General features: G+C 46.2%; 1 protein-coding gene across 5 annotated transcripts in view; it reads right to left on the bottom strand.

Annotated features, from left to right (window-relative positions):
- The window catches only part of GART (phosphoribosylglycinamide formyltransferase, phosphoribosylglycinamide synthetase, phosphoribosylaminoimidazole synthetase), a 32,394-nt gene that overhangs the window by 5,220 nt on the left and 2,852 nt on the right, over nt 1-24,322 (bottom strand). Inside the window, exons 2-17 of one of the 5 annotated variants that reach the window (XM_031062625.1) lie at nt 22,968-23,002; nt 18,591-18,739; nt 13,830-13,925; nt 13,095-13,269; nt 12,326-12,437; nt 11,087-11,155; nt 10,183-10,308; nt 9,552-9,639; nt 9,087-9,172; nt 8,350-8,518; nt 7,599-7,830; nt 4,355-4,449; nt 3,337-3,446; nt 2,495-2,693; nt 1,194-1,442; nt 730-882 (exon numbers count right to left, since the gene is read on the bottom strand). In XM_031062625.1, coding sequence (XP_030918485.1) covers nt 730-882; nt 1,194-1,442; nt 2,495-2,693; nt 3,337-3,446; nt 4,355-4,449; nt 7,599-7,830; nt 8,350-8,518; nt 9,087-9,172; nt 9,552-9,639; nt 10,183-10,308; nt 11,087-11,155; nt 12,326-12,437; nt 13,095-13,269; nt 13,830-13,925; nt 18,591-18,739; nt 22,968-23,002 — 2,143 coding nt within the window. Of the gene's footprint in view, nt 1-729; nt 883-1,193; nt 1,443-2,494; nt 2,694-3,336; nt 3,447-4,354; nt 4,450-6,553; nt 7,831-8,349; nt 8,519-9,086; nt 9,173-9,551; nt 9,640-10,182; nt 10,309-11,086; nt 11,156-12,325; nt 12,438-13,094; nt 13,270-13,829; nt 13,926-18,590; nt 18,740-21,324; nt 21,368-22,069; nt 22,132-22,931; nt 23,003-24,322 lie in introns of those variants that run through there. The other 4 variants (XM_031062627.1, XM_031062629.1, XM_031062626.1 and 1 more) reach the window with 4 other exon arrangements.

The following is a 24,322-nucleotide window of genomic DNA, read 5'->3' as shown; positions in this document are numbered from 1 at the left end:
AGGCCTTGTCCCCAGTCCCTCTGCAGCTCTCCTGGAGCCCCTTCAGGCCCTGCCAGGGGCTCTGAGCTCTCCCTGCAGTTTTTCCATCTCCTGCACACTCCCAGCTCTGCCAGCCTGGCTCCAGAGCAGAGGTGCATATACACAGAAACATTTATCAGTGGACAGTGGAAAATGATTTATGTGCAGTTCATGAGTTCAGAACTCACTATTAATTCCTTATTTTATTGTACAACCCCGTGAGCTCTCACAACCTGTGCCAGCCATTTCCCTCTCCGTGCCTCACCTTCCCCAGCAGTGAAACCCTTTCCAGCACACCTGAGGGGACAGTGCTGAGGATTAATGAAGCCAAACAGCAGGAGCTCTCCCTGAGCTCACAACCACCTCTGAACGCTAATTGAAAACTTCATGAGTATCATTTAATTAGCAATAATTTCGTAGGGAATTGCAAATGGTGCAGCTGACTTGGGAATGCTGGTAAGGTTGTTTTCTTTTTGCAAGTGTCCTATGAAATCCAATCCCAAACACCCCCAGGGGAAGGAATTCAATAGGGAGCAGTCTTTCCACCACCAAGAGTTTTGACTGGCTCTGGTTCAGGTACAAGGAAAAACTCAAACATTTCTAGACATCCACGTCCAGCTCCTACAGCACAAATCACCTGCTGTGGCTCCAGGCTTCCACAGCAAGGCACATTAAGGTGAGGATTTTTCCACAGTTTTCTTTCTCTCTCACCTAAAACGACACCCAGGGACTCTGGCAGGACTCTGGGGATGTTTTCCAGCAGGCCCCCTCCGGTGATGTGGGCGTAGGCTTTGACGTGGCCCGAGCGCAGCACAGGCAGCAGGGTCTTGCTGTAGAGCTTGGTTGGGGTTAACAGGAGCTCTCCTGCCCAGGGGAGAGGGAAAAAGCATGGAGAGAAATGGGAATCAGTACAAAATAGGGGAAATCTCAAAATAGCAATTTGGATAGTAATGAGCATTGTACTAGAGAGAAACACGAAGTTCTAAGTTTTTAATTTTAACCCACAATTAATTATTTATCCCCCTCCCTTTGTTTCTTCCCTGCACACGTGACTCACAGGAAAAGAAAACATGCTAAAGATGGAATGATTTTTTTTTGTGCCTGAGAAAAGTTTCAAAGGCCCAGACAGAATTACTGTGCCAGCTGTTGGGAGGAAGCTCAGGAGGAAGCAGTACCCAGAGTCTGATCCCCGGAGACACCGACGCGGGAGGAGAAATCCAGGGAGGACTTCTCCACGATCTTCCTGACGAGGCTGAAGCCGTTGCTGTGCACCCCAGAAGATGCCACCCCAATGACCACGTCCCCCTCAGTGATCCTGTCCAGCTTGGGCAGCATCTGCCCTCTCTCCACGGCCCCCACAGCGAAGCCGGCCAGGTCGTACTCGCCGGGGGGATACATGCCCGGCATCTCGGCCGTTTCTCCTCCTGGGGACCAAAACACAGCAAAGAGGTGCTGAAAAAGCCTGGCTTTAATCATGGGATCCCAGAATGATTTGGGTTCAAGGGATTTTAAAGCTCATCTCGTTCCTGGTTTGGGTTGGAAGGGATTTTAAAGCTCATTTCATTCCACCCTGGCAGGGACACCTCCCACAGTCCCAGGCTGCTCCCAGCCCCAGTGCCCAGCCTGGCCTTGGGCACTGCCAGGGATCCAGGGGCAGCCCCAGCTGCTCTGGGTAAAATCCTCCCTTTTTCTCTCCTCTTCCCACTTTGCACTCCCTGCCCTGTGCTCCAGCTTCACCTGCTTTTTTCAGTCCTGGTGTTTCAGCTGTATTTAATAAGGGCTGGATCAAATGGAGGATGGAGAAGTGCTTGGCCACCCACCACTTAAATCCACAATTAATTAATTGTGCAAAACCAGGCAAGAGATGAGCCCTCACCCCCTCACTATCAGGGGGGTGATGAGTTAAATTTGTTGAGCTGAAGGTTCAGCTCTTGCAGAAAGGCTTGTGGGGTTTGAAAGTCTTGAACTGGAAATAAAATCTTGACATTTTGGTGGTTTCATCACAAGGTCTCACCTAACACAGGCCTTGCTGCAGCATGAATGGGGTGATTATATTTGATAAATGCAGAGAACACCTTAAAACAAACATAAAGCTGACCAACAGTTCAGGCAGGAAAAAAGTAAATCAGAGCATAAAGAGCTTCTTGTCCAAAGCTTATAAACAAACCCAAACTGACACCCACTGAGAAAGAACTTGTGTTCCTAACTTCCCTAAAATTTGGAAAAAAGGACAGAACATTTTCTCAACATCTAACTTAAATCTGTACCTAAAACCAATCTCAATTTAACCTAAACTTTTAAAGCACTGTCTCCCACTGTGATTCAGATCAAGTTCCTGAAAGCAAAGACATGGAACACTTGGCTTTTTTCCTCCTCCCAGATTCTTCCACAGAGTTCACTTCCACTTCCACTGCATTCAAACCAACTAAGAGACCTTGCAGAAGGTTTTTCAGATCCCCCTGAGAAGGGTTCCTACCCAAAAGAGCACATCCAGCTTTCCTGCAGGCATCAGCAATTCCTGCAATGACGCCCTGAGCCACTTCCACGTCGAGTTTGCCGCAGGCAAAATAATCCAGGAAGAAGAGGGGCTCAGCTCCCTGGGCCAGGAGGTCATTGACACACATGGCCACCAGGTCCTGCCCGATGGTGTCGTGTTTCTGGCACTCCTGAGCAATCTGCAAAACAAGGGAGAAGCCTGGGATCAGCTCTGGGCCCCTGGAGCACAGGCAGGGTCTGCAAGGGACTGAAATCACAGAGCAGAGTCTGTGAGCAATGGAGCAGAATCCCTCCAGGTGCTCTTTGAGGAGCAGCTTTCTTTATTATCCTCTCCTCACTCTCTTCAGGAATTATTCCTGTCTCCACTGGCAAATCCAAAAGGCACTGAGAAGGAAACTATGCTGCAAAAGGGTTTCCTCGGAGCCCAAACACAACAGCAAACCTGGGATTAAATGTTTTTCCCCATCAATTAATCTTTTTTGGGGATGGAGATGCTGCCTTTGTGAAACAAGATTCCCGATTATATTCTTAATATTTAAAACTCAATTATTTTAGGCATCTTATCAACTTCTGATATTTAATGATGATATTATCATATCAACTTCTGATGGTTGATATTATCATATCAGTTGCTATTATCAGACATCAGCATATCTGGTTACTTACAGGTATTTGATTCTTTTGCCTGAAGAAGGGCAATTTCAGTTTCCATCCCCTTTTTAGAAAGACCAATAGGTATTTTTCCAGGACAGCTGCTATTTTCTGACAGAACCTTTTCCCTTCTGTGCTGTTTTTCCTCCTTTGGGTGGATTTCCACCTTACCTTGAGTTTGGTGCCGACGCCGTCGGTTCCAGACACCAGGATGGGATCTCTGTAACCAGCTGCTTTCAGGTCAAAGAGCCCAGCAAACCCTCCAAGCTCTGCATTGCAGCCTGCCAGCCAGGAAAAGGAGAAACAGCTCAGCTTTACTCCCAGGGGCTTCTCCAGCATCTCCACCATAAATTCTCTCCAAGGTTTGGCAACACGACTTTGCTTTGTCACCAGGAAACTTTTCTCTGCCATTTAGAAGCTCTTCACTGAAGAGCTCCTAATCTGCTTAGGTTGGCTTTGCCTTTTTAATTCATCATTAGCCTAAGCCTAAAAATCCCCAAATTTGTGACTGAGCAGTCAGTAATTCCTGTAACTGAGAGGTTTCCCCCTTGCACTGAGGTTTCTCTAAACACAGGAGGAATTGTGGTAAGATTGTTGTACTGGTGTGAGAATTCCATCTCTATTTTTCCCTCTATGTATACCTGAGTCCATTAGAAGGTTCTCAGTTCATTTGAAATAAAAGAGCCATTCCATAAATGAATATTTCAAATCTGTCTGCAGAATTACAAGGACTTGCTGGAGCAAGACATGCCTGAACCCCAAACCCAAGGATCAACCAAAGCTGATTCAACTGAGCAAAAGAGGTGAGTTCCACATCTATCTCAGGAATTCCACATCTCATAACCTGTCTAAACATTCATCCCCTCAAATAGTGGAGTTCACTGTGCAAGAAATAATAATCCATGGAATCAAACTCAGTACTTAATGGTGAAATGTTTGCTTGCAGTTATCCTTACACAGTGCTGAACTGTGCTCTCTGACACTCCTGGCATTCAGGAGGTGGAGCTTAGAGCCATTTGGGGGTTAAAAGCTGTGCATTTGCAATAAAATCACAGGCATTTGCTTACCACTGGTTTTCTTGTGTCACCTAGAAACAGGCAGGACACATAAATATGAGCTTTTTCTCAAGATCAAGGTAAACTCACTGCCAAGAAGTGACCAAAGCAGGAGCAGAAGGTTCTTGACTTACCTGACCTTGATGTGGCTGCAGCAAAGGGTTTGATCTTCTGCACCAAAGTGTTCCCTGCTTCAATGTCCACCCCACTGTTCTTGTAAGTCAGGCCTCTGGAAGAGTGGGGAGAAATGGGATGGCAGCTGATTACTGAATGTATTTTCAAATAATATTTACTTCTTTACATCCCTGAGTGGGTGAACTGTGCAGAATCCCATCCTGCTGTCTGAGGAGGCACTGCCAGGAGCAGTAGGGGGATAATTCCTGAGTTTTGAAGATGCTAGCAGAGCATTGGCATCATACAGTCAAATCCCAAAATAAACCCAACAACCAAACCCCTGACAACAAGGTAAAACAGGCAGCAGAGACCTGGTTTTGCAGGGTTTGAATCCACACAGAATCCACACAGCCCATGGAGTCCCAGCTGTGACTGATCCCCACCTTGTCCCCAGCCCAGAGCTCTGAGTGCCACCTCCAGGCCTTGACACCTTGTCCCCAGCCCACCAAACCAAACCAACCCAAACCAAACCAACCCAAGCACAGAAATGCACAGCTGGGTCAGAGCAGGGCTGAGCTCAAGTCACTTTTCCATGCACAAGGTGAATCAATAACCCCCAGGATCCTTCCAGGGTTTTCCAGCTGCAGCTTTAAGGTTGCCTCTCTTTGTCACTGCAATGACCCCACCTCAGAAGCAGCCATGCCTTTCTTGCCTCTGTGGGCATTCTATTAAAGAATATAAAATAGATTTCCTTCAAAAGACCCAGGTTCTAAGGTGGGGCTCAGGAAACTAGAGGAGATGTCTGTGAGCTCTGGGTGGGGTTTACGTAAGATCAACACCCTGGTACAAACTGGTGTCACCTGTGCGTCCCCAGAGCTCCCTGGGACACGAAGCACCAGCTCATGTTTACAGAAGGACTTTTCCATTCTGGGGACAGGGACTTTAATGACTTTTCACTGCAGCAAACAGCTCGTGCCAGTTGAGCAGTTGTTACTCCCAGGCTGTCAGTGGCATGAACCAGGTGCATCCCTATTTTAGATCCATCCCTGTTTTCTCTCTCCTGTGGATGGATTCAGCCTGAGGTTTAAATTCTAAGGGTGTTGATTAACAAGGACAAATACAACAAAACAACTGAAACCCGTTTAAAATTGACTCAGCTGAACAAAAAAATTCAGTTAACCCACAAAACCCATCTCAGGAACCAGGTCAAGAATTCAGCAAACACGGAAAAGTCAGAGACAGACACAAATGCCTACAATTGCACTAAATGGAGTAAATATTTTTGCACTCTGCCTATTAAATCTTATTTTAAGATGTGGGAGGTTTTTTTTAGGATCAAAGGTATTTCTGTGGTGAAGATCATTGCTGGAATATCTGGAACTGATAAAGACTTCAAGTGCCAGAAGAACTGGCCCAGGAGAAGCGTTGCCAGGAAAATGCCAAGGTGTCTGCACTCCCAGCATACCCTGCCCAAAAACTGGCAAGAGGACAAGAATTACCCCAGGCAGCTGTTCAGGCTGTGAATAAGACTCAAGGAAATATTGGCCTGCAACAACCAGAGATCAAAGTCAGCTCCTTTCAGTCTGAATATGATAAATGTCCACCAGATTTGCACCATGTTTTTAGGAGTATTTCAGATTTGTTAAGTTGGTTTTTTTTTTTCTGCTTTGATTCTTTAAATGAATCTTTAATTCTTTAAATTTTCTGGAATACTTTTCATTAAGCATTCTGGCTATTTTCCTGAGGTGAAATGCCTCAGGACTGGATCCTGCCAGGCTGCCAAGAGGAGCTGAGTCCTGACTTCCAGAGCCATCCCCCTTCCTCCACTGAGTCCCAAGGGGACTCTGGGCCTTGGAGCACCCTGGGAGAGGGGAAGGTGTCCCTGCCATGGCAGGAACAGGATGAGCTTTAAGGTCCTTCCCAAGGCAGCCCAGTCTGGGGTTCTGGGGCTGAAGCACCCCTGTGCTGCCTCCAGGGCAGTGCCTGCAGAAGCCCCAGGAGCCTCCCTGTGCAGGAGGGATGCTCCAGGCAGCCATTCCAGGCAGGAGCCCTGCTGGCCCAGGGGTGGGAGGGAACTGCTCCAAGAGCCTCCTCTTGCCTCACTGACCTGGTTTTTTATTTTTTTTCTGCTACAAATCCCAATTCCACCTTTTCACATCAATTTGTCAACAGATGCAGAGCACTTGAGAGAGAAAGAAGACTAAATACCAACACCCTTGTTCTTTTAGGAAGTTTATTGATGATAATTTTACAAAATGCTAATCAGGATACACTGCCAGCAGCAACAGAACTGTCACTGATGTGCTTCCCAGTCTACAAAATAACCCCTTGGGAAAAGACATGTTGGGAGCTCATTGGAGCAGAGCAGTTTCTTATTAGGTAAAAATGAGTTTAAAAACTACAAGAAGCTTTCAGGAGCATTAAAGAGACAACAAGACTCCCTACTATTAAAAAAAAAAATCAACCCCACACCCATATGATCTCCAGTCTTAAAGTAAATACTGAGCCAATTAAAGGAATGAGAATGGGAAGAAGGGATGAATCCTACCCTGGTGTTAGGCAGCTATGCCAGCAAAATGTAAATCCCAACAAGGTGGGGGGTTCAAGGTGATTTTAACCATTTCTAAAAGCTAAAAAAGAACCAATAAGCCAGCTTGAACTTTGTTAATATATAAAATCCCAGAATCTCCTGAGCTGGAAGGAACACACAGGAATCATGCAGTCCAAGCCCTGGCCCTGCACAGACACCCCAAAATCCCACCCTGGGCATCCCCGGCAGTCCTGTCCAAACACTCCTGGAGCTCTGGCAGGTTAGGGCTGGGATGACATTTCATGATATTAAATGATTTTTCACTTCATGATATTGAATATCAGACTTCTGGACAAGACAAACCCAGAGCAAAAGCTGGATCCAAAACAGACCCAGAGCAAATCTGTGATCCAAAACAAACCCAGAGCAAATCTGTGATCCAAAGCCCAAGAAGCAGAAGTTGACTTTCCCTAAACCAGGCCTAACAACTGCAGCAACACGGATCATTCCTGTGTGTTTGTCACTGTAGTTTAACTCAGATTTAGGAGAGTAACAACATCAGGCATTCAAACTATTCCTGCCTTGGCTGTCTTGGTGATGTTGAGTACAAGGATGGGGTTCAAACTTGTCCAGAGTTACACAGAATATCAGCAGCAGTTATTAATATCACCCAGGGATGTGCTTAGCTCCTTTTCAGCCCCATTACTGCCATGCCAGGGATTGGGAATGTCTACCTGGATTGCCTGAGGAAGGCTATGGCCCGGTGGCCAATGTCCCTCCTGAAGATGGCTCCCTGGAAGTGGATGGCAGCCACCCCCAGGTTGGCCGCCTGCAGCGCCGCGGGCAGGTCCTCCTTGATGGCCGTGACTGTGAGCACTCTGCCCCCACTGGTCACCAGCCTGCCATCCTGCAGGGCTGTGCCTGCGTGGAACACCTCCAGCCCCAGCTGCTTGGCCTTGGCAAGCCCTGTGGGTGGGGGGAAAAACATCAGCTCTTGGTTAGAATGCTCTCAGTGAGAGACCGAACATTTTTTGTCTGAAAACTACAGGCAAAGTCAGGGTGATCCTGCTGGGAAATGGGAATAAATCTGTAAAAAATACCTCTGGAGGAGAGACAAGCCTAGCTGTGTGCTCAGGGATGTGGGAAGAGGTGTTTAGCTGGCACACAACATCTGATTGCAGCTGGGGTTTTATGCCTCAGTGACATAAACATCAGCATCAACGTGACCCAAGAACCCTGATCAGAACCACCTGACTGCAGCAGGCATTAAATATCAATGCTGTGCCAATATCAAATAACATCAGCATGGAGAACTGAAAATACACCAAAATAAACTGAGATGTGTGAAAATCCAGCTGCTCTTGCTGACCCAGAACCAGGGTTTCTATGAATCTCAGTTCCATGATTCACCTTCATGCAGCAGCAGAGAACAGGGAGAGGCCAGGGGGGGAATGAGCCTCCTGCAGCTCCTCCTGCTCTATTTACCTGTTATTTCCAAGCCCTTGGGATAAGTCCCTGGGTAGCCTTGACTAGCCATGACCACAGTCACAGCTGCACTGTCCTCTCTCCAGGCTGGCATGGAGCTGGCCAACCTCCTGTTGAGCACTGCCTGCATGACCTCGTACAGGTCACTCCTGAGCAGGGGCAGAATCACCTGCAGGAACACACAGCAGCAAATGAAACCAGGTCATTGTCTTCCCTGGCCTTGGAAAGACACCAATGCAGCTGTAAAAGCAGCATTAAACATGCCCACATATTGTACTTTCACACATCAGACATGCAGTGGATAATGTGAGAGATAATCTTAAAAATACTCATCCTTGCAGAGAATTTCTGTGGATAAAAGAATTGCTACATATGGAAAGGAAAGGGTGAGGACAAAGAACCTCATTTGTTCTGAAGAACAGAAATTAAGAGTTTTGTTTCACTTGTCAACAGGGAGCAAGGAAAAATCCAGAATCCATTCCAGAAAAGACAGGGTGAGTGCTGAGCTCTTCTCAAGCTGACCTTTGCAAAGCCCAGATTTGAGTCCAGCCTATTGAAATCCTCTCTGGAATGGAGCAATTTCCTTACAGACCTTCTGCCTTGAACAAACAACCCAAATGTTTTAAATCTTGGTGATTTAAAATTCTGATTATTCACCCCAGATCTGGTTAACGACAGTGGTAGATGGTCACAGATTTTACTCCTCCCATAATGCCAAATTGTACAAAATAACTCACCTGACACTCTGGGTCACCAAATCTGCAGTTAAACTCCAGAACTTTAGGCCCATCTTTGGTGAGCATTAATCCAGCATAAAGCACACCTGGTACAGAACATAATACATAAAGATCTCTCAGGAACTCACTTGTTTGGAATCTGTTGATAACAGGGTTTAAAAGGCTGCCACCTGTGCTCAGTGAATTTTAGAAATGGCAAAAATAAGTCAGGCAGAAATAGTTGTCACAAATTAACAGCTCATTTTGGAACATTTTCCTTTCTGCTCCTCCTCACTTGAGGAATTATCCCCTGTTCATGACCTCTGTTGATTTCCATGGACTCTGAATCAAGGCTGGTACCAAACCCAGTTCCTAATAAATCAAAGTTGTTTCCCTTAACCTGAAGTGTGAGTCAGGCTACAGAGGAAAAAGCAAAATAAAAGACTGTTCTCCTTATGATTAAAAATCCCAAAGTTTTGTACATACCCAAATAGGGGACTCCTTCTTTCCTCATGCCATCCACAGTCTTCTGAAGAACAGTTTCTCTGATCTTCTGCAGCAGATCTTTAGAAATCTGATAAAAAAGGATTGGAAACCAGTGTTTGTAAAAAGGGAAGGCTTGTTTTTGTGTTTTTAAGACCCAAGCAGAATTCTTGGATGGTCTCTTGCTCACTCCAATGGAAAGCTAAGAATGTTTTTCTCTCTATTTCTGCCAACAGAAGTTCCCTATCAAACAAACCCCAAACTACCTTAAGCCACATCCAAAATTCACCATGAGCTTTGTTTGGCACAAAGCAAAACTGTGGGTTTAGGCCCTTGGTTCTGATGAGCAGCATTTCATAACTTAAATCCCAATCAGACACAAGGTTGCAGAAATAACACTGCCCACTTTGGAATCCCAGGTAATTCAGTGGAGATACCCTCTTCTTTAGAGAGGTTTGTGGAGCTGGGGATTTACTTGGCCTTGGCTGCTTTGGGCAGCAATTTCCATCCAGCAGAGCCCATTCATTCCCTCCTGCTCCTCTGCTGGAATGAACCATCCCCACAGGCTCAGTGACAGCTGCACTGAAAAATCCCCTCCCAGTCCCTTTTCCCTTCCTCATCAGTCCTTCCTCACCTGAGGAGCTGGGGAATAAGCTCCCATCCCTCCTGTGTTGGGGCCCTCATCTCCATCCATCAGCCTCTTGTGGTCCTGGGCTGGGGGCATGGGGGCAATGGTGACACCGTCACTGAAACACAGGCACTGAAACAAGGACAGCACTTAAAGTTCCTGAGATGGTTACAATTAAAGTGCAATTAGAGCTGATTCTCAGTGTGACAAAGGGATATTGAAGAGGATAAACTCTGCCTCCCTGATAAAGTAAATGATGAGGTTCAAAGCATTTGCCTTTTCCTCAGTAAGCAGGGACTCATTTTGTGCAACCTTCCTTCAGAAATCAATAAAACCTAGAAAAATTATACCACCAGCAGTTGCATTGAAAAGAAGCACTCAGAAGGTTTTAAAAAAATAATTAAAATACTGCATGATGGAAATGACTTTTTCCTTTCCCCTTGGAAGGAAGGAAGGAAGGAAGGAAGGAAGGAAGGAAGGAAGGAAGGAAGGAAGGAAGGAAGGAAAGAAGGAAGGAATTTCATCCCTTTCAAGACTTCCTTTTCCTGATAAATTTATTTACTTGTGAAATATTTATAAATTATTCCTATAGCAGTTGTTTTTATCCTCAGTATCCTCGGAATAACAAAGCTGCTGGCATCTTCTGGAACTGGAGGATGTTGTGCACTCAAACTGGGTAATGCTGGGATAATGGAAGCAGTACTCAAAACATTTTACAATGCTAATTATAAAACCAGCAAGGATCCAAAATAAGCCACACAGCTGTCTCTAACCAATAAAATTTTATTTATTAGCAGGGAATGGTTTTAATTTAACTGATAAAATCCTCACTCTGTAGGTGAAGGCACTTAGTGAATCCCAACCAATTTAGAACAGGTAGAACCAAAGTGTTACAGTGAGATGCACTTACAGAAATTTCTTCTCCTTCAAGAAGTTCTTCAACAACAACAGTTTCCCCAGCTGTGCCAAAACTCTTATCCTACAGTGAAACAAAATCTCTTTAGTTCTGTTTCAGTTTTAAACTACTGAAAATGCAACAAGAAATAGATATTTTTAGTACAGCCAAAAATGCAGCACAGGTTTGAGATGATGAATCCATTCTTCCCTCCAGAGATGTCAGCAGTGGTGAAATCCCTACTCCTCTTCTCTCTTTATTCTTAAATAAATGCAGGGTTTATTACTGAGTATTTTCACATGGCAGAGGGTATTTGTGATTACTGAGCAATTCCTCATGCTCTGCCTTCTGAAATTCACCCCAACAGCAGTGACAGCCAAGTCTCCAGTCTGCACTTTCACTGGATAAAAAAGTGCAATTTTATACAACACCTGGGAAGGGAGCAAGATTCTCACATCCCAGTGCAATGTTTGAACCTGACTGCATATTCTGGATAATTAAGAAATTAAGAACAACCAGCCCACCCTGCCAAGGTGATTTTGGGGTCTCTAGAAATCTCTAACTCAGGTTTGTTGTAGAAAACGTTGGGCCCTGTTCAGACATGAACTGTGCAGTGACCATAGACCCCCAAAATGTGACTGCAGCACCCATGCCCTGACCCCTGAAGCACAAGTGTGTCCCAGAATGTGTCCCATGGATCAGCAGAGCTCCATGGAATTTCAGGGTGCTGTGCTGCTGACACCAGCTGAGGGCCTGACCTGGGAGCCTCAGCTCTGTGCTCCTCACTGGGCAGATCAAATTACTTCACTTGGCCTCACTTCAAATCTTGATGCTCCAAATACATCTGTGGAATATCCTTCCTCAGTGTGAGCTTCACTTGAAATAATCCCAGAGAATTTGACTGCACACTGAAGTGCTGTGCTTGGTCCTAATGGGGCTTGTGAAGATCCACCCCAATCACTGAGGAGGTCACTGTGGGACCTGATGGGTTGCAGGAGTCTCATACAGTGAGAAAAGAAGGAATTGCATATATGAATAAGTGAAATAAGGGGGGGCTTTCATGAAGAATGGTTTTATTTTAGCCTACAGGAACTGCATCTCAAGCCATAAATACAACAGAGTTTCACAGCTGGCCAAAGAAAAGGTTAAAAGGTTTGATGTCTGAGAGCTGTGTTCCTATTCCTTGAAATAAGGAGTATCTGTGATGCTGTGAGGTGGTGAGGAGCTGGTTTGGTGTGAGGCATTCCTCCTCACCTGCATGATTTCAGTGACAGCTCTGCAGGCCTCCTCCTTGCTCGAAGCCACGATGACTCCTTTGCCAGCTGCCAGGCCACTGGCTTTGACAACCAAGGCAGGGAAGGTGGCACTGCCAAGGCACAGGACAGACATTCAACACCAACAGCCCTTGCAGGGACATTTTGAACATTTCAAGAGTTGAAAAATCAAAGTGCTTCTCAGTTTTCATGGCAACCTTATTGAATAACACACAAATCACACCAGGCTCCTCTTGTTATGCTCTGCCTGAGAAAGGTTCCTGCCTCTCTTCCCCACCAGGGAATTCCCTGACTGTTCATTACTGATTTCCATTTGGGAATTTCATCTGGGGTCACCTGGCTTGCACTGTGATGAGCAGATCATCAGTTGCTGAGTAATTTTCCAGGTTTTTTTTGATGGAGAAAAGGGATAAGAAGCCAGCACAGATGGCTCTGGGCTGCTCCCTGCCTTTCCCCAGCAGGCAGACTGACAAAAAAATAACAGCTTGTCCTACATTCTCCTGTGAACTGAACACTGAACTTGCATTCCATTTTAGAGCAGGAGGAACCATTTTTCTCAGACTTGCTGCAGTTTGCAGAGTCATGGTAGGTGATCCTTTTAAACCCTTACAGATGTTCTATCCCAAAGGTATGGATACCTGAGCAATCATGAGATTGGTTTGGCTATCCAGCACACTGTCAGTAAGAAAATGACCAGAATTGTACCTGTTGGTACAGGTCTAAATGGTCTAAAATGACCAGAACTGTACCTGTTGATGAAGGCACATGCTGCTTTGGGATCAGTGAAGGATTTCCATCTGGCAGTGGGGATCTCATGGCGATCCAGAAAGGCTTTGGTAAAGCTCTTACTGGACTCCAGCTGAGCTGCCTTTGCTGTGGGGCCAAAGCACTTGATCCCAGCTGCTGTCAAGTCATCCACAATTCCTAAACACAAAACATGACATAAATCTCCAGATGATTTATGGGGGTCAGCCCAGCCAAGCTGCACTGATTCCTTGGAGCAGGAATGCCAGGAATAGAAGAAATCAGTGTCTGCAGTGCCTGCTTTCCTCACTGGAACCAGGAGCAGCAACCCTGCACCACTGCAGGCCCTCAGGATGTGCTGCCTTTGGGAAGGGATGACAATCCCCCCTTGGTTTATGACACCTTTGAGCTAAAAGTCAACATGAAGTCTTTGGTGAAGATGCCAAAAGGTTTAAGCAGAAAAACTACCAGCATGTTTATAGTTAGATTTTTTTAAACAAGACTCAAACTGTAATTATTTCAAACCATGAAAACTCCATAGAAAAACCAAAACTGGCCTTCTTGCTCACACACTGCCCTTCAGAAATTCCTTTTCACCTCGGCACAACTCTGGATTTCAGGGAAACTGCTCCAGAGGATCTGTTTCCATTCAGACACTGCTGAGTGATGCACAGATGAGGACTAAAATTTACTTTTCTTCTAAATGCTGAAGGCTGTGATTTCCAGCTTGTGTCTCTTACCAGCAGCAAGAGGAACCTCGGGACCAACCACCACGAGCCTGACGTCCTGGTCCCTGCAGAACTGGGCAACAGCAGCGTGGTCACTGACTGGAACAGCTGTTGGAGACACAAAACAGGGGAAGATCCCATCCACAGGTGCTCCTCAGCGCTGAGGTACCACAGAGCACTCCCCAGCCTCCCCTCCTGGGCTGCCAGGTCACTGGGACCCTGGAGTAGTGAGGCTCACACTGACAGAGACTCACCCAAAACACAGCCCCAAACCCCAGGCAAAGGCTCTGGCTGGACATCCACTGTCAGAGTCATAAATCACAGAATCCCAGAATGTCCTGAGCTGAAGGGACCCCCAGGGTGTTGAGGATGAAACAAATGGCTGATGGTAGAATTCCAGCTCATGTTTTTTCTTTTCTTTTGTTTCTTTCTGTAGTGCTACCTAAAAACTGCACTAAACTGAGCCCTCTGGAAGCAAGGGGAATCAGAACTTTTTACATGATGCTAAACTTAATTAAGAAGGACACTGTGCTGTCATTATGGCTGAGGATATGTGGGCTTGGGCTGTTACAACCATTATCTTTCCAAAACCAAACATTCAGTGTGATGACACTTGGAATGGCCCGAACTGTGCAAACAAAAGCAACGTCCTGCACCAAAGACAATAATGTCAATCCCATGATCCAAAAGTTACGCAAAAGGCCCTGCAATTGCACTGCTTTTATCACGAATAAACAAAGCCAAGGTCTGCAGGGATGGGAGAAAAGAGAGGAGCCCACTGGGGATTGGCTGCTTGTGCAGGGAGGAGACTGCACCCACCAGGGCATGGGGCTGGCAAAGGGAGCACAGGATCCCAGGATCACCAGGGCTGGAAGAGCCCTTCAGGACCAGCCAGTGCCACCAGCAGCACCCCAAACTCGTCCCCAAGGCCACATCCACACACCTCTAGGACACTTCCAAGGCCTGACCACTCTGCCAGGGAAAAATTATTTCCAATCTCCAATCTGACCTCTCCTGGTATAATTTAGGGCCATTTTCTCTTGTCCTTTCCCCTGGGACATGGCAATACACTGGGAGCTGATGGTCTCCTCCAGTTTCTGGGGAGTGATGAGAGAGGAAGGGGATGACAGGATTTTGGTCAGTCCCACTGTGCTCCCCCTAGCCTGGATGAATAAATTCATAGAATCATTGAACTCCAGGCTTGTTTGGGCTGGGAAGGACCTTAAATCCCACCCAGTGCCACCCCTGCCATGGCAGGGACACCTCCCACTGTGCCCAGTGTCCAGCCTGGCCTTGGGCACTGCCAGGGATCCAGGGGCAGCCCCAGCTGCTCTGGGCACCCTGTGCCAGGGCCTGCCTACCCTGCCAGGGAACAATTCCATCCCATAAAATTTCCTGATTCCACAACAGAATCTACATTTGCTTATAGATTTACCCTATTCAGGTGGGGTGGGGAAATACCCAGATAGAACAGAAATAAAAATCACCTCCTTGGCACCTCTTTCACAGCCCAAGTATTTTGTTCCTTGACTTCCATGTGCAGCTGATGCCAGCTGACTTCTGGTTCACCCAAAAGCACAACACACCTGTGCCAGGGCCTGCCCTCCACAGGGGGCAGTTCCTAATTCCCAATATCCCATCCATCCCTGCCCTCTGGCAGGGGGAAGCCATTCCCCCTTGTCCCTCTCCAAGCAGGAAAGGAGAGAGCCTGGAATTCACCCCAGATTTCTTGCTGCAGGTCTGATCTCAGGGTATGAGCAGTGAGTGTGGCACAAGATTTACACGATGGAGAAATGTCCTAACAACAAACAGGAAGGAACAAATTGTGTTGCTTATCCATGATTTTAACTTTCCTCCCAAATATCCTTTTTCTTGGGTTGTTGGCTGAAAGGGGACATTTCTGTAGCTGTGTTTGACTGCTTAAAACAACAGCTGAACATTCCTTTGGAACCAAACAGGAGGACCCTGGCCCAAGGATTTCAAGGGTGGAGGTTAAATTTCAGAGCACAAGTTACACTGAGAGGTACAATGTGACAGAAGGAGGTGGCAGGATGGTGAAGTCCATTCACAGACACATCTGATCATTTAACAAGCCATTGTCAGTGCTTCTGCACCAAAACTGCCCTGATAATCCACCTAAATTAAATACAAACCTGTATTTAGGCACCCAACCTAAATCCCACTTTATTGCTGGAAACAATTACCAGCTCAGATCAACCACATAAAAAAATCTTACTTGAATACAAAGTTTGAAAGATTTAAGGTTATTTATAATTTTCAGCTCATTTTTTGGGTTTCAGTAATCCCAGAGACCCAGAGCTGCAATCCTAATTAAAGGCAATTCCATGACCCACGAAGGAAGGATGAACTTTCAGAGCCAAATCTTGATTGTACCAAAAAAAAACCCAAAAACCAGGGAAGGAATTTCCCAGCTATTTCCAGATATCCCAGGTATTGTTGCCCACACAACATCACAGGGCTCATGTGCTTCTGTCAGGCTGTTCCCAATTTTCCACCCCAAGTTAAATCAAGGCCCCAGTGACAGCACTGGAATTCCTAAACAGGTGAGACAAATTCTTTCCTTAAAAACCAAAACAAGTCAAACTCTTCATAAATTCTAGGCTCTTCCTGGGGTGGTGAAGATTTCTCTCCCAAAGCACAGGTGAGCCCATGTGCAGAACAAAACCATTTATTCCACATGGAAATTTCATAGACCTGGCTCGAGATCAAGCATTTCCCACTACTGGTGCAATGTTCTTTATGGGATGAAGGAGAGAAAAAACCCAGGGGGAGTTTAAAAAGGCACAGCTTGAAAAAAAATGCTGGAATTCCCATTCCTGCAGCCTGGCACTGACCCCATTTAGCACAAGGGTAAAGGGGATTTTTTGACTTTCTGATCTTGTCAAGCTCTTCCTTCCAAGCCTCTCCTCAGAGGCCAAACAGAGCAAAAAACTGGAGTGAGGAGCTCACTCATGATGCTGTGACTGGACAAGGAAATTCAGGACAAAGTTGTTTCAAAGGCCTGTAATTAAGCATTCCAAGGGAATTCTATTCAATAATCACCTGCTGTACAGGGACCTGGCAGCACTCACATTTCCACGAGACAACAACACACAAAGCTACTCCCACAGCAACACAAGTGCACCAAATGGATGTGTCTGATCCATATTCACATGCACCATGTGTTACCTTGAACTCCACATCTTACCACATCTTCTGAAGGGAAAACTGAAGTTTTAGGCAGGTTAAAGCCCCCAAATCAGGACCTGTTGTGTAAAGGACACAGGAATCTCTGTGGTCTGGACTGGTTCCCTAGGTGCCAGCACCTCAGAGCAGGCTTTATTGAAATGCAGCTCCAAATTTTGGATGCTCAATTTGCAACATCTGAAGCTTGATTTCTCAAAATTACTAACTAGGAAATGTCTCAATTACAGCCAGTCAGAGCTCCAGCCAAGCAGGCAGTACACAGAGAAATATTTGAAGATAACCTTGATTTCTTAAGGTCACTAAGACAAAGGAGTGAATTATGCTTACAGTGACAGAGCGTTCTTGTCACAGGCTGTGGGGATCATGGGGCTTCAACACACTTCTGAGTGCACAAGAGGGAATTTAGGTGGAACCACAGCAACTATCCTGAGCTGGATTCCCAGAGGAACAGCTCTGGCTGAATCCTCCAAACCCAAACCTAAAGAATGAGATTTCACAGCTGAGATCTTATAAAATAATTTACACAACTTACACAAGACTTTGTTCAGATACTTTTTGTCTTCTTAACTGCATCTAAAATCTCTTTCACATGCCCAAAACCTTAAAAAATTATAATCCATCACCATCCATCATCAGCTTGTTTATGGTTATGTTGATTTATAGGGTGTTGTTTTAAAGATGAGTTGGTTAAGGGTAAAAGTTTTTATTATTCATTTCTAAAATTAGTTATTTTTAGGAATAGAGACTTTTTGGGGAGGGTATAGGATTTTTTTTTAATTTTTTATGGGATTGTAGTTATATACATTAACCAGTAAATCTTAAAATTAAAAAAAAAAAGTTTTAATTAGCTTTTTTAGCTTTTTACCTAGCAAAAACTAACAGTAAGGTTAGGACTAAGTCTTTTATCCTTGGGTGTGGTATGGCAGCCATCTTGGCATCTTCAGTGTCATGCTTTTGATAAGCTACAAGAATGTAAAATTTGGTGGGTGATTGGTTGATGATTTATGATGATGGTTTGTATTTTTGTTTGGTTTTTTTGGGGGGGATTATTTTTGGGGTTGGTTCTATGTTTGTTTTGGGGTGGTTATGAAATGATGATGACAGTTGGCCATTGTTTTTGATACTAGGAATCATAGAGGAAGGTTAATTGAAAGTATTGATGATAAGTGATTTGGATAATGTAGGGATGTATGGTTTAATTATTTAATGAAAAAAAAAAGTCAAGATAAAAAAAATGAAGGCATAAAATAGGATTTAAATATTAGTTCAGCAAACCAAATTTAATTAGCAAACCAAAACCACTATACAAAAATTAATATTTCCACTCAGCTTCAAACTAAAACCACCACAATCATCATCATTATTTCATCATCATCATCATCATCATCCTTTCACACTACCAGCTGTGATTTCTGCTCAGCAACATCCTGGTTGAATGATCAAATTTAAAATTGGTAATTTTTTTGGGTCCTGGGGACCCAGCAAATACCACACCTGCCCAGTTGGTTTCTCTCAGTTGCTGCAGTGCTGATTGCTTGGACTGGGATTTTTCTCTCCCCTTTTTACCTGAATTGGAGATTTTCCCGTTGTCAGCCGTGCCTGCATTTCCTGGAGCCACAAACACGTGTTTGACGCGGGGGGACTGGGCCAGCTTCCAGGCCAGGGCGTGCTCCCTGCCCCCGCTGCCGATCACCAGCACCCGCTCTGCCATGGCCCTGCAGGACACAGCCGTGGAGAACCTCACTTCAGGGACAATTCCTCCCAGGCTGAGCTGGGTCCCGCTCTGCCATGGCCCTGCAGGACACCAGGACACAGGAAAACAGTGGGAATCAGCTGCGGAACGTGGGGAGGGCGAGAGCTTCAGGGACCATGAAGTGCTGGAGAACTTCATCACATACACACTAAACTTCATCAGGGATACACACTAAACCCCTAAGGCTGAACTGACCCAGGGCACAGCAGGAAAACCATCCTGGGTCTGACTGGAAACTGCTCCCACTTACGGAAATCTGGGATAGAGGAAAAAACCCTGCTGACTGACCAGGCTGGGATTTGCAGCCTAGAGAATCACAGACTCCCAGAATGGTTTGGGTTGGAAGGGACCTCAAAGCCCACCCAGTGCCACCCCTGCCATGGCAGGGACACCTCCCACTGTGCCACGCTGCTCCAAGCCCGAGTATCCAGCCTGGCCTGGGACAGGGATGGGGAGTCCACAGCCCCTCTGAGCAACAATTCCTTGGAGAATCCAAACCTGCAACCGTCAAAGCCCTTCTGATGCACCCATGGTATGAACACAGAGTGTTTGGAGCTGGATGGGGCCACTCAAGAGCTTTTAGAGGCAATAACTGAAAAGCTCTGAACACCTCATGGAAAGGAAAGGCTCCAAGCAATGAGACAAGGAAGTAACTTCCAGCTCTGGCTTTCCTTGGAGAGAACAACCACGAGGCCAGCAACAGGTGGAATTAATAAAGGAGCTCACTCACACAAGGTAGAGTGGGGCATCCACTGCACTCTCCCATTCCAGTGAGGTTTGGAAAAACCATTGTGCTGGCCAGTGGGAGCACGGGGGCCCACGTCATCCCCTGGGTGTGCACAGCCAGCTTACGCACGTGGGGCTCACAGCAAAGGGACAGCGTGTTCTCTGACAGCCCTGAAACCTCTGCTCCCTGAGACCTACTGCCCCGTGTACTCCCACATACTGACTGAAGGAAGAGCTCACTTGCACTGACAAAATCCACCAGAATTCAGAAAACAGGAAAGGAAGGAAGGAAGGATTCCAGGAAGGAAGGATTCCAGGAAGGATTCCAGGAAGGAAGGACATAATTTATAAACTAATTATGTATGTCCTTATTTTGAGCTAAAATCATAGTTTGGTTTGGGTTGAGAGGGACCTTAAATCCCATCCCATTTCAACCTGCCTACCTTGGACAGGGACACCTCCCACTGTCCCAGGCTGCTCCCAGCCCCAGTGTCCAACCTGGCTCTGGGCACTGCCAGGGATCCAGGGTGGGCACCCTGTGCCAGGGCCTGCCCACCCTGCCAGGGAACAATTCCTCATTGCCAAGATCCCATCCAGCCCTGCCCTCTGGCACTGGCAGCCATTCCCTGGGTGCTGTCCCTGCAGGCCTTGTCCCCAGTCCCTCTGCAGCTCTCCTGGAGCCCTTCAGGCCCTGCCAGGGGCTCTGAGCTCTCCCTGCAGCTTCTCCTCTCCAGGTGAGCACCCCCAGCTCTCCCAGCCTGGCTGTAGGGATCAGCTCCCATTCTCCCACTGCTGAGGGAGGAACTGAGCCCAGAGGAGGGTTCAGGACAAAAGGAGCCACGAGTGCCCCTGATGTAATCCCAGCACACAAAACACACAACCAGGGTCACCCTCTTCACACCGCCGGTCACTGACCCACACGTGGGCAGGGCACAGGTGAGCTCAGAGCCCCCTGTGCAGGAGGGCAAGAGGGGATGACAACAATACAAAATATATCTTAGAAAAGGGGGAAAAACAACACAAAATACATCTTAGAAAAGGGGGGAAAAAACCCAAAAGAAAATTCAGCAGAAAAATCATCCAAAGCAGATTTTCAGATGAGGCAGGGATGTGCCCTGTCCTCACATCAGCTGCTGCAGCTTGACTTGACTAAAGCTGCCCTGATGAGGGAAAATATCTGCATTAGGCAAAACATCCCACCAGAACAAAATCAAAATAAATGTGGATAGAGGGATAAAATGCAGAAAATTAACACTGAGTTGTTTGCTATCAACTAAACATGCCAGATCTAATATCTAATGGTAGTTCCATGCTGGGGGAGACCAACAGGTTTCTAATCCAGTGCTGGGCCAAATGTAGATATTGGAAAGTTACAGACATGTTTTAATTATAAACCTCCATGATTACTTGCAATAAAAATGCTCAGGTTAGGCTAAAAATTATCAGTTATGGTATAGATGATTGGGAAACCACATGATGACCAACTCTTTTATATTACAACTGAAGCAAGAAGGAAAGGTAAAAGAATGAGGGCTACAACAAAGGGGTGAATTAGATAAATTCAGTAATATAACAGTAAGGTAGAAGAGCATTGATCACACAGCAGGCAGCTGTCTCTGAAGTCAAATAAACACTGCCAATGGTATCCAGAGCCAGTGGCCACTAAATTGTACTTTTTAAGGCAAATTTTATCAATAAGAAGTTGAACTATATACAACATGATTTTCAAAAAAAAATTAAAACTTTTAACTTTTAAAATGTTAAAGAATTGAAATTTAAAAATGTTAACACTTTAAAGCAGGATGATTTTAAACTACTCACTGTATGCTGTGTGTAGCAGGCTGAGGAGAGCAGGACTCGGGAGCTCAGAGGCACAAAGAGAGCAAAGATTGGCAGCCCGTGGTTAAAATGTCCCTGTCCCAACACTCCCGCCCCACTGATGACCCTGCAGCCAGCCAATGGAAGGAACTCCAGCCCTTCCAGCTGGGAACAGGGGACAGAAGCTTCCCTACAAGTGCTCTAGGAGTGAGAGGCAAAAGCTTTGCAGGACAGGAGCAGCTCATCCTGTTGTTTCTAAATTCTGTCCCATCCCAGGTATTCTTTTTTTATAGTTAAAAACTCTTCATTACCCAGCTTGTGAACATTCTCTTTATATCTAAAAATCAGGATCTGCACTTTTGCAATAAATAAAAATTAGTCTATGTAATCAGCAGCATAATAAATAAGGGGTATGATGGAAATGATCATGGAATGTTTGGTTTGGGAGAGACCTTTAAATCTCATCCCATCCCACCCTTGCCATGGCAGGGACACCTCCCACTGTGCCCAGTGTCCAGCCTGGCCTTGGGCACTGCCAGGGATCCAGGGGCAGCCCCAGCTGCTCTGGGCACCCTGTGCCAGGGCCTGCCCACCCTGCCAGGGAACAATTCCTCATTGCCAAGATCCCATCCAGCCCTGCCCTGCTTCATCTCAAGGTCCTTGTGAAATTCACACTCCACTAAGCCCACACTGCTGATCAGCACAGACTGATGACCCAGTGACACTGTGGCCACCTCAAGGGACTCACCATGATGGCAACTCACTCCGAGAGTCACCTCCTTCTCCTCCCTGAAGTAACACATTCTGGCACTACTGTCAGATGAAAGAATTCATCACATACAGGACAAAGCTTTCTGTGGGAGCAGTAACAGAACAAGCCATGTCTGCTATTGTTAAATAATATTTGATCATTTTATATCAAAATATGAGTGAAGATTAGGTTTCACGCGTTTGTTTTGAAGCTCAGTGTTATTTGTGCATCCCACTATGGTATCCTAGCAACTTTTATTTAGGAATGTGGCTTGAGAAGAAGCTGTGGTGGCAGTGCCAGTTTAGGAGGCTCAGATGTAGCCATGGCAGCCTCTGTTTTATTTTACACTGACACTCAAAGATGTCATGGAGGCCCCTCTGCTGCCCAACAGGACCTCACTTTAAAAATGAAGATCCCAAGAGGCAACATTCCTTTTTATTTTTGTCACTAATCCAGCAGTCAAAAATTTGTTCTCTAAAGAGCTAAAGTCATTCACAAGGTAGATATTTACTCTGTGAGGATTATCACACCCCCAGGATTTTTGGAAGCAACGTGTGAAATCCTTAACGATTCCAAACCATGGGATGTCATTACCTTCTGCACCCATTGCCTGCTTTGGTAAAGAAGGAGGAGATGTTTGTTTAAAAGATGCTTTAAAGTGAAGGTAAGGGGCATTTCAGAAGAGGGTCTGTTGTTAGATCCTTATATGAAGTGAGAGCAGGAAAGATGAAATGAGTTAATCAGTCCGTGTGGCCAGGAGGAGAGGAGGCAAGGACAGAGCGGAGCCAAGGAGATCCCCAGAGCTTATCCTTGAGGATGCCAGGACAAAGTCAGCAGGCAGGAGCACCAGCTCAGAGACCTTTATCCTCACTGCAGGAAGGCAGCTGGGGCTCACCAACAAACCAGGGAACTCTTCCTCACGAGCAGGGCCTGTGGAGCAGAGAAAATCCAGTGAGGGAGGCAAAGCCCACAGTCCTGAGAGCCCTCCCACCCCGATTCCTGCACAGGGCAGGCTCCAAACACAGGGAGCAGTGACATGAGGCTACTCAGCTGCTGTCCCTTCCTCTGTCCCTTCCCAGGGACAGGAGCCACTGACCCCCTCAAACTTACCCTGTGCACACACCTGGGGGTTACACCCAGCTCCTTGTCTGCTTTATGAACAGAACTCTCTAGGAAAACATAAACTCCTTAAGCAATTTATTCTCAGGTGTGAGATACCTAAATGCAAGATACCTAAATATTCAATCTCAGCTGGGTGGAGTATTTTAATAAGGCAGTGCCTTATCAGCTCACCTCAAACTACAGCAGGAAAGGTGCAACTACAATCAGATCTCTGCACTCCAGCACAAACAGCAAAGCTCACTCCTTCACACAGTGTATTTTTTTTTAAATAAGCTCCAGTGCTGTCAGTTTCCTCTGTGCTCCTCTGTATCTTTGTTTCCCAACACCAGAATTCGGGAATACTGATGTAGGCATCCAAGTTTTTTTAGATCAAAGACGTGGTCTTTGCCCAGAGTGTCTTAATTCAGGGCAAGGTTGGACAGGGCTTGGAGCAACCTGGTCTAGTGGAGGGTGTCCCTCAACAGAGCAAGGAGCTGGAACTGGATGAGCTCTGAGGTCCCTTCTAACCACCCTGGGAGGCAAAGAACTCCTACCCTTCTGAGAGCTGAGTCTGAAGAACAGCCCAGCACTTCCCCAAACACTACAGACCCAAGCCCAGTGTCACTGTGAAGGTTCAAATCCACAACTCCCAAACCTGGAGAGAGCTCATCACTTGGCTTTGGACTAAAGGTTCATTCTTCCTCTTGCAGTTAGGCAGGAGAAGAAAAATAATTCTCACAGGAGATAGAAAAAAGCCCAAACTGGGAAGGCTGTGCAGTTCCCACCCCACTGAGGTCTATGTGTTTCTGACCCTAGCAGTCTGAGCTGTTTATGAGTTTCAGGGGTTTTTTTCATAGACTTGTTATGGGATAAAAAATCAAAAGAAGAGATTGGAGAAGAAGCCAAAACTTGCAACTTTCTCCACCCAACTTGAAACTTTTTCCTCCCAACTTCAATTCCCTCCTAGGATCCACCCTGCCATCCTTTACTCAGCCCCCAAACTCACCCACAGCCAGGCTGTGTGGCCCCAAACCCCCATGGGCTGAACCCAGCTCTTGTGCCCTCTGAATGACCCTATGACCCTATGGGTCGAGCCTCTCTGCCCATCCTGAGTGCCCCCAGGGCTGGCAGGCAGGAGGGGGGCTCCGC

Source organism: Geospiza fortis, unplaced genomic scaffold (assembly GCF_000277835.1).
Source record: "Geospiza fortis unplaced genomic scaffold, GeoFor_1.0 scaffold96, whole genome shotgun sequence".
Classification (NCBI taxonomy): domain Eukaryota; kingdom Metazoa; phylum Chordata; class Aves; order Passeriformes; family Thraupidae; genus Geospiza; species Geospiza fortis.
The sequence above is the reverse complement of the archived record's forward strand: the minus strand, read 5'-3'. Positions and strand labels throughout refer to the sequence as shown.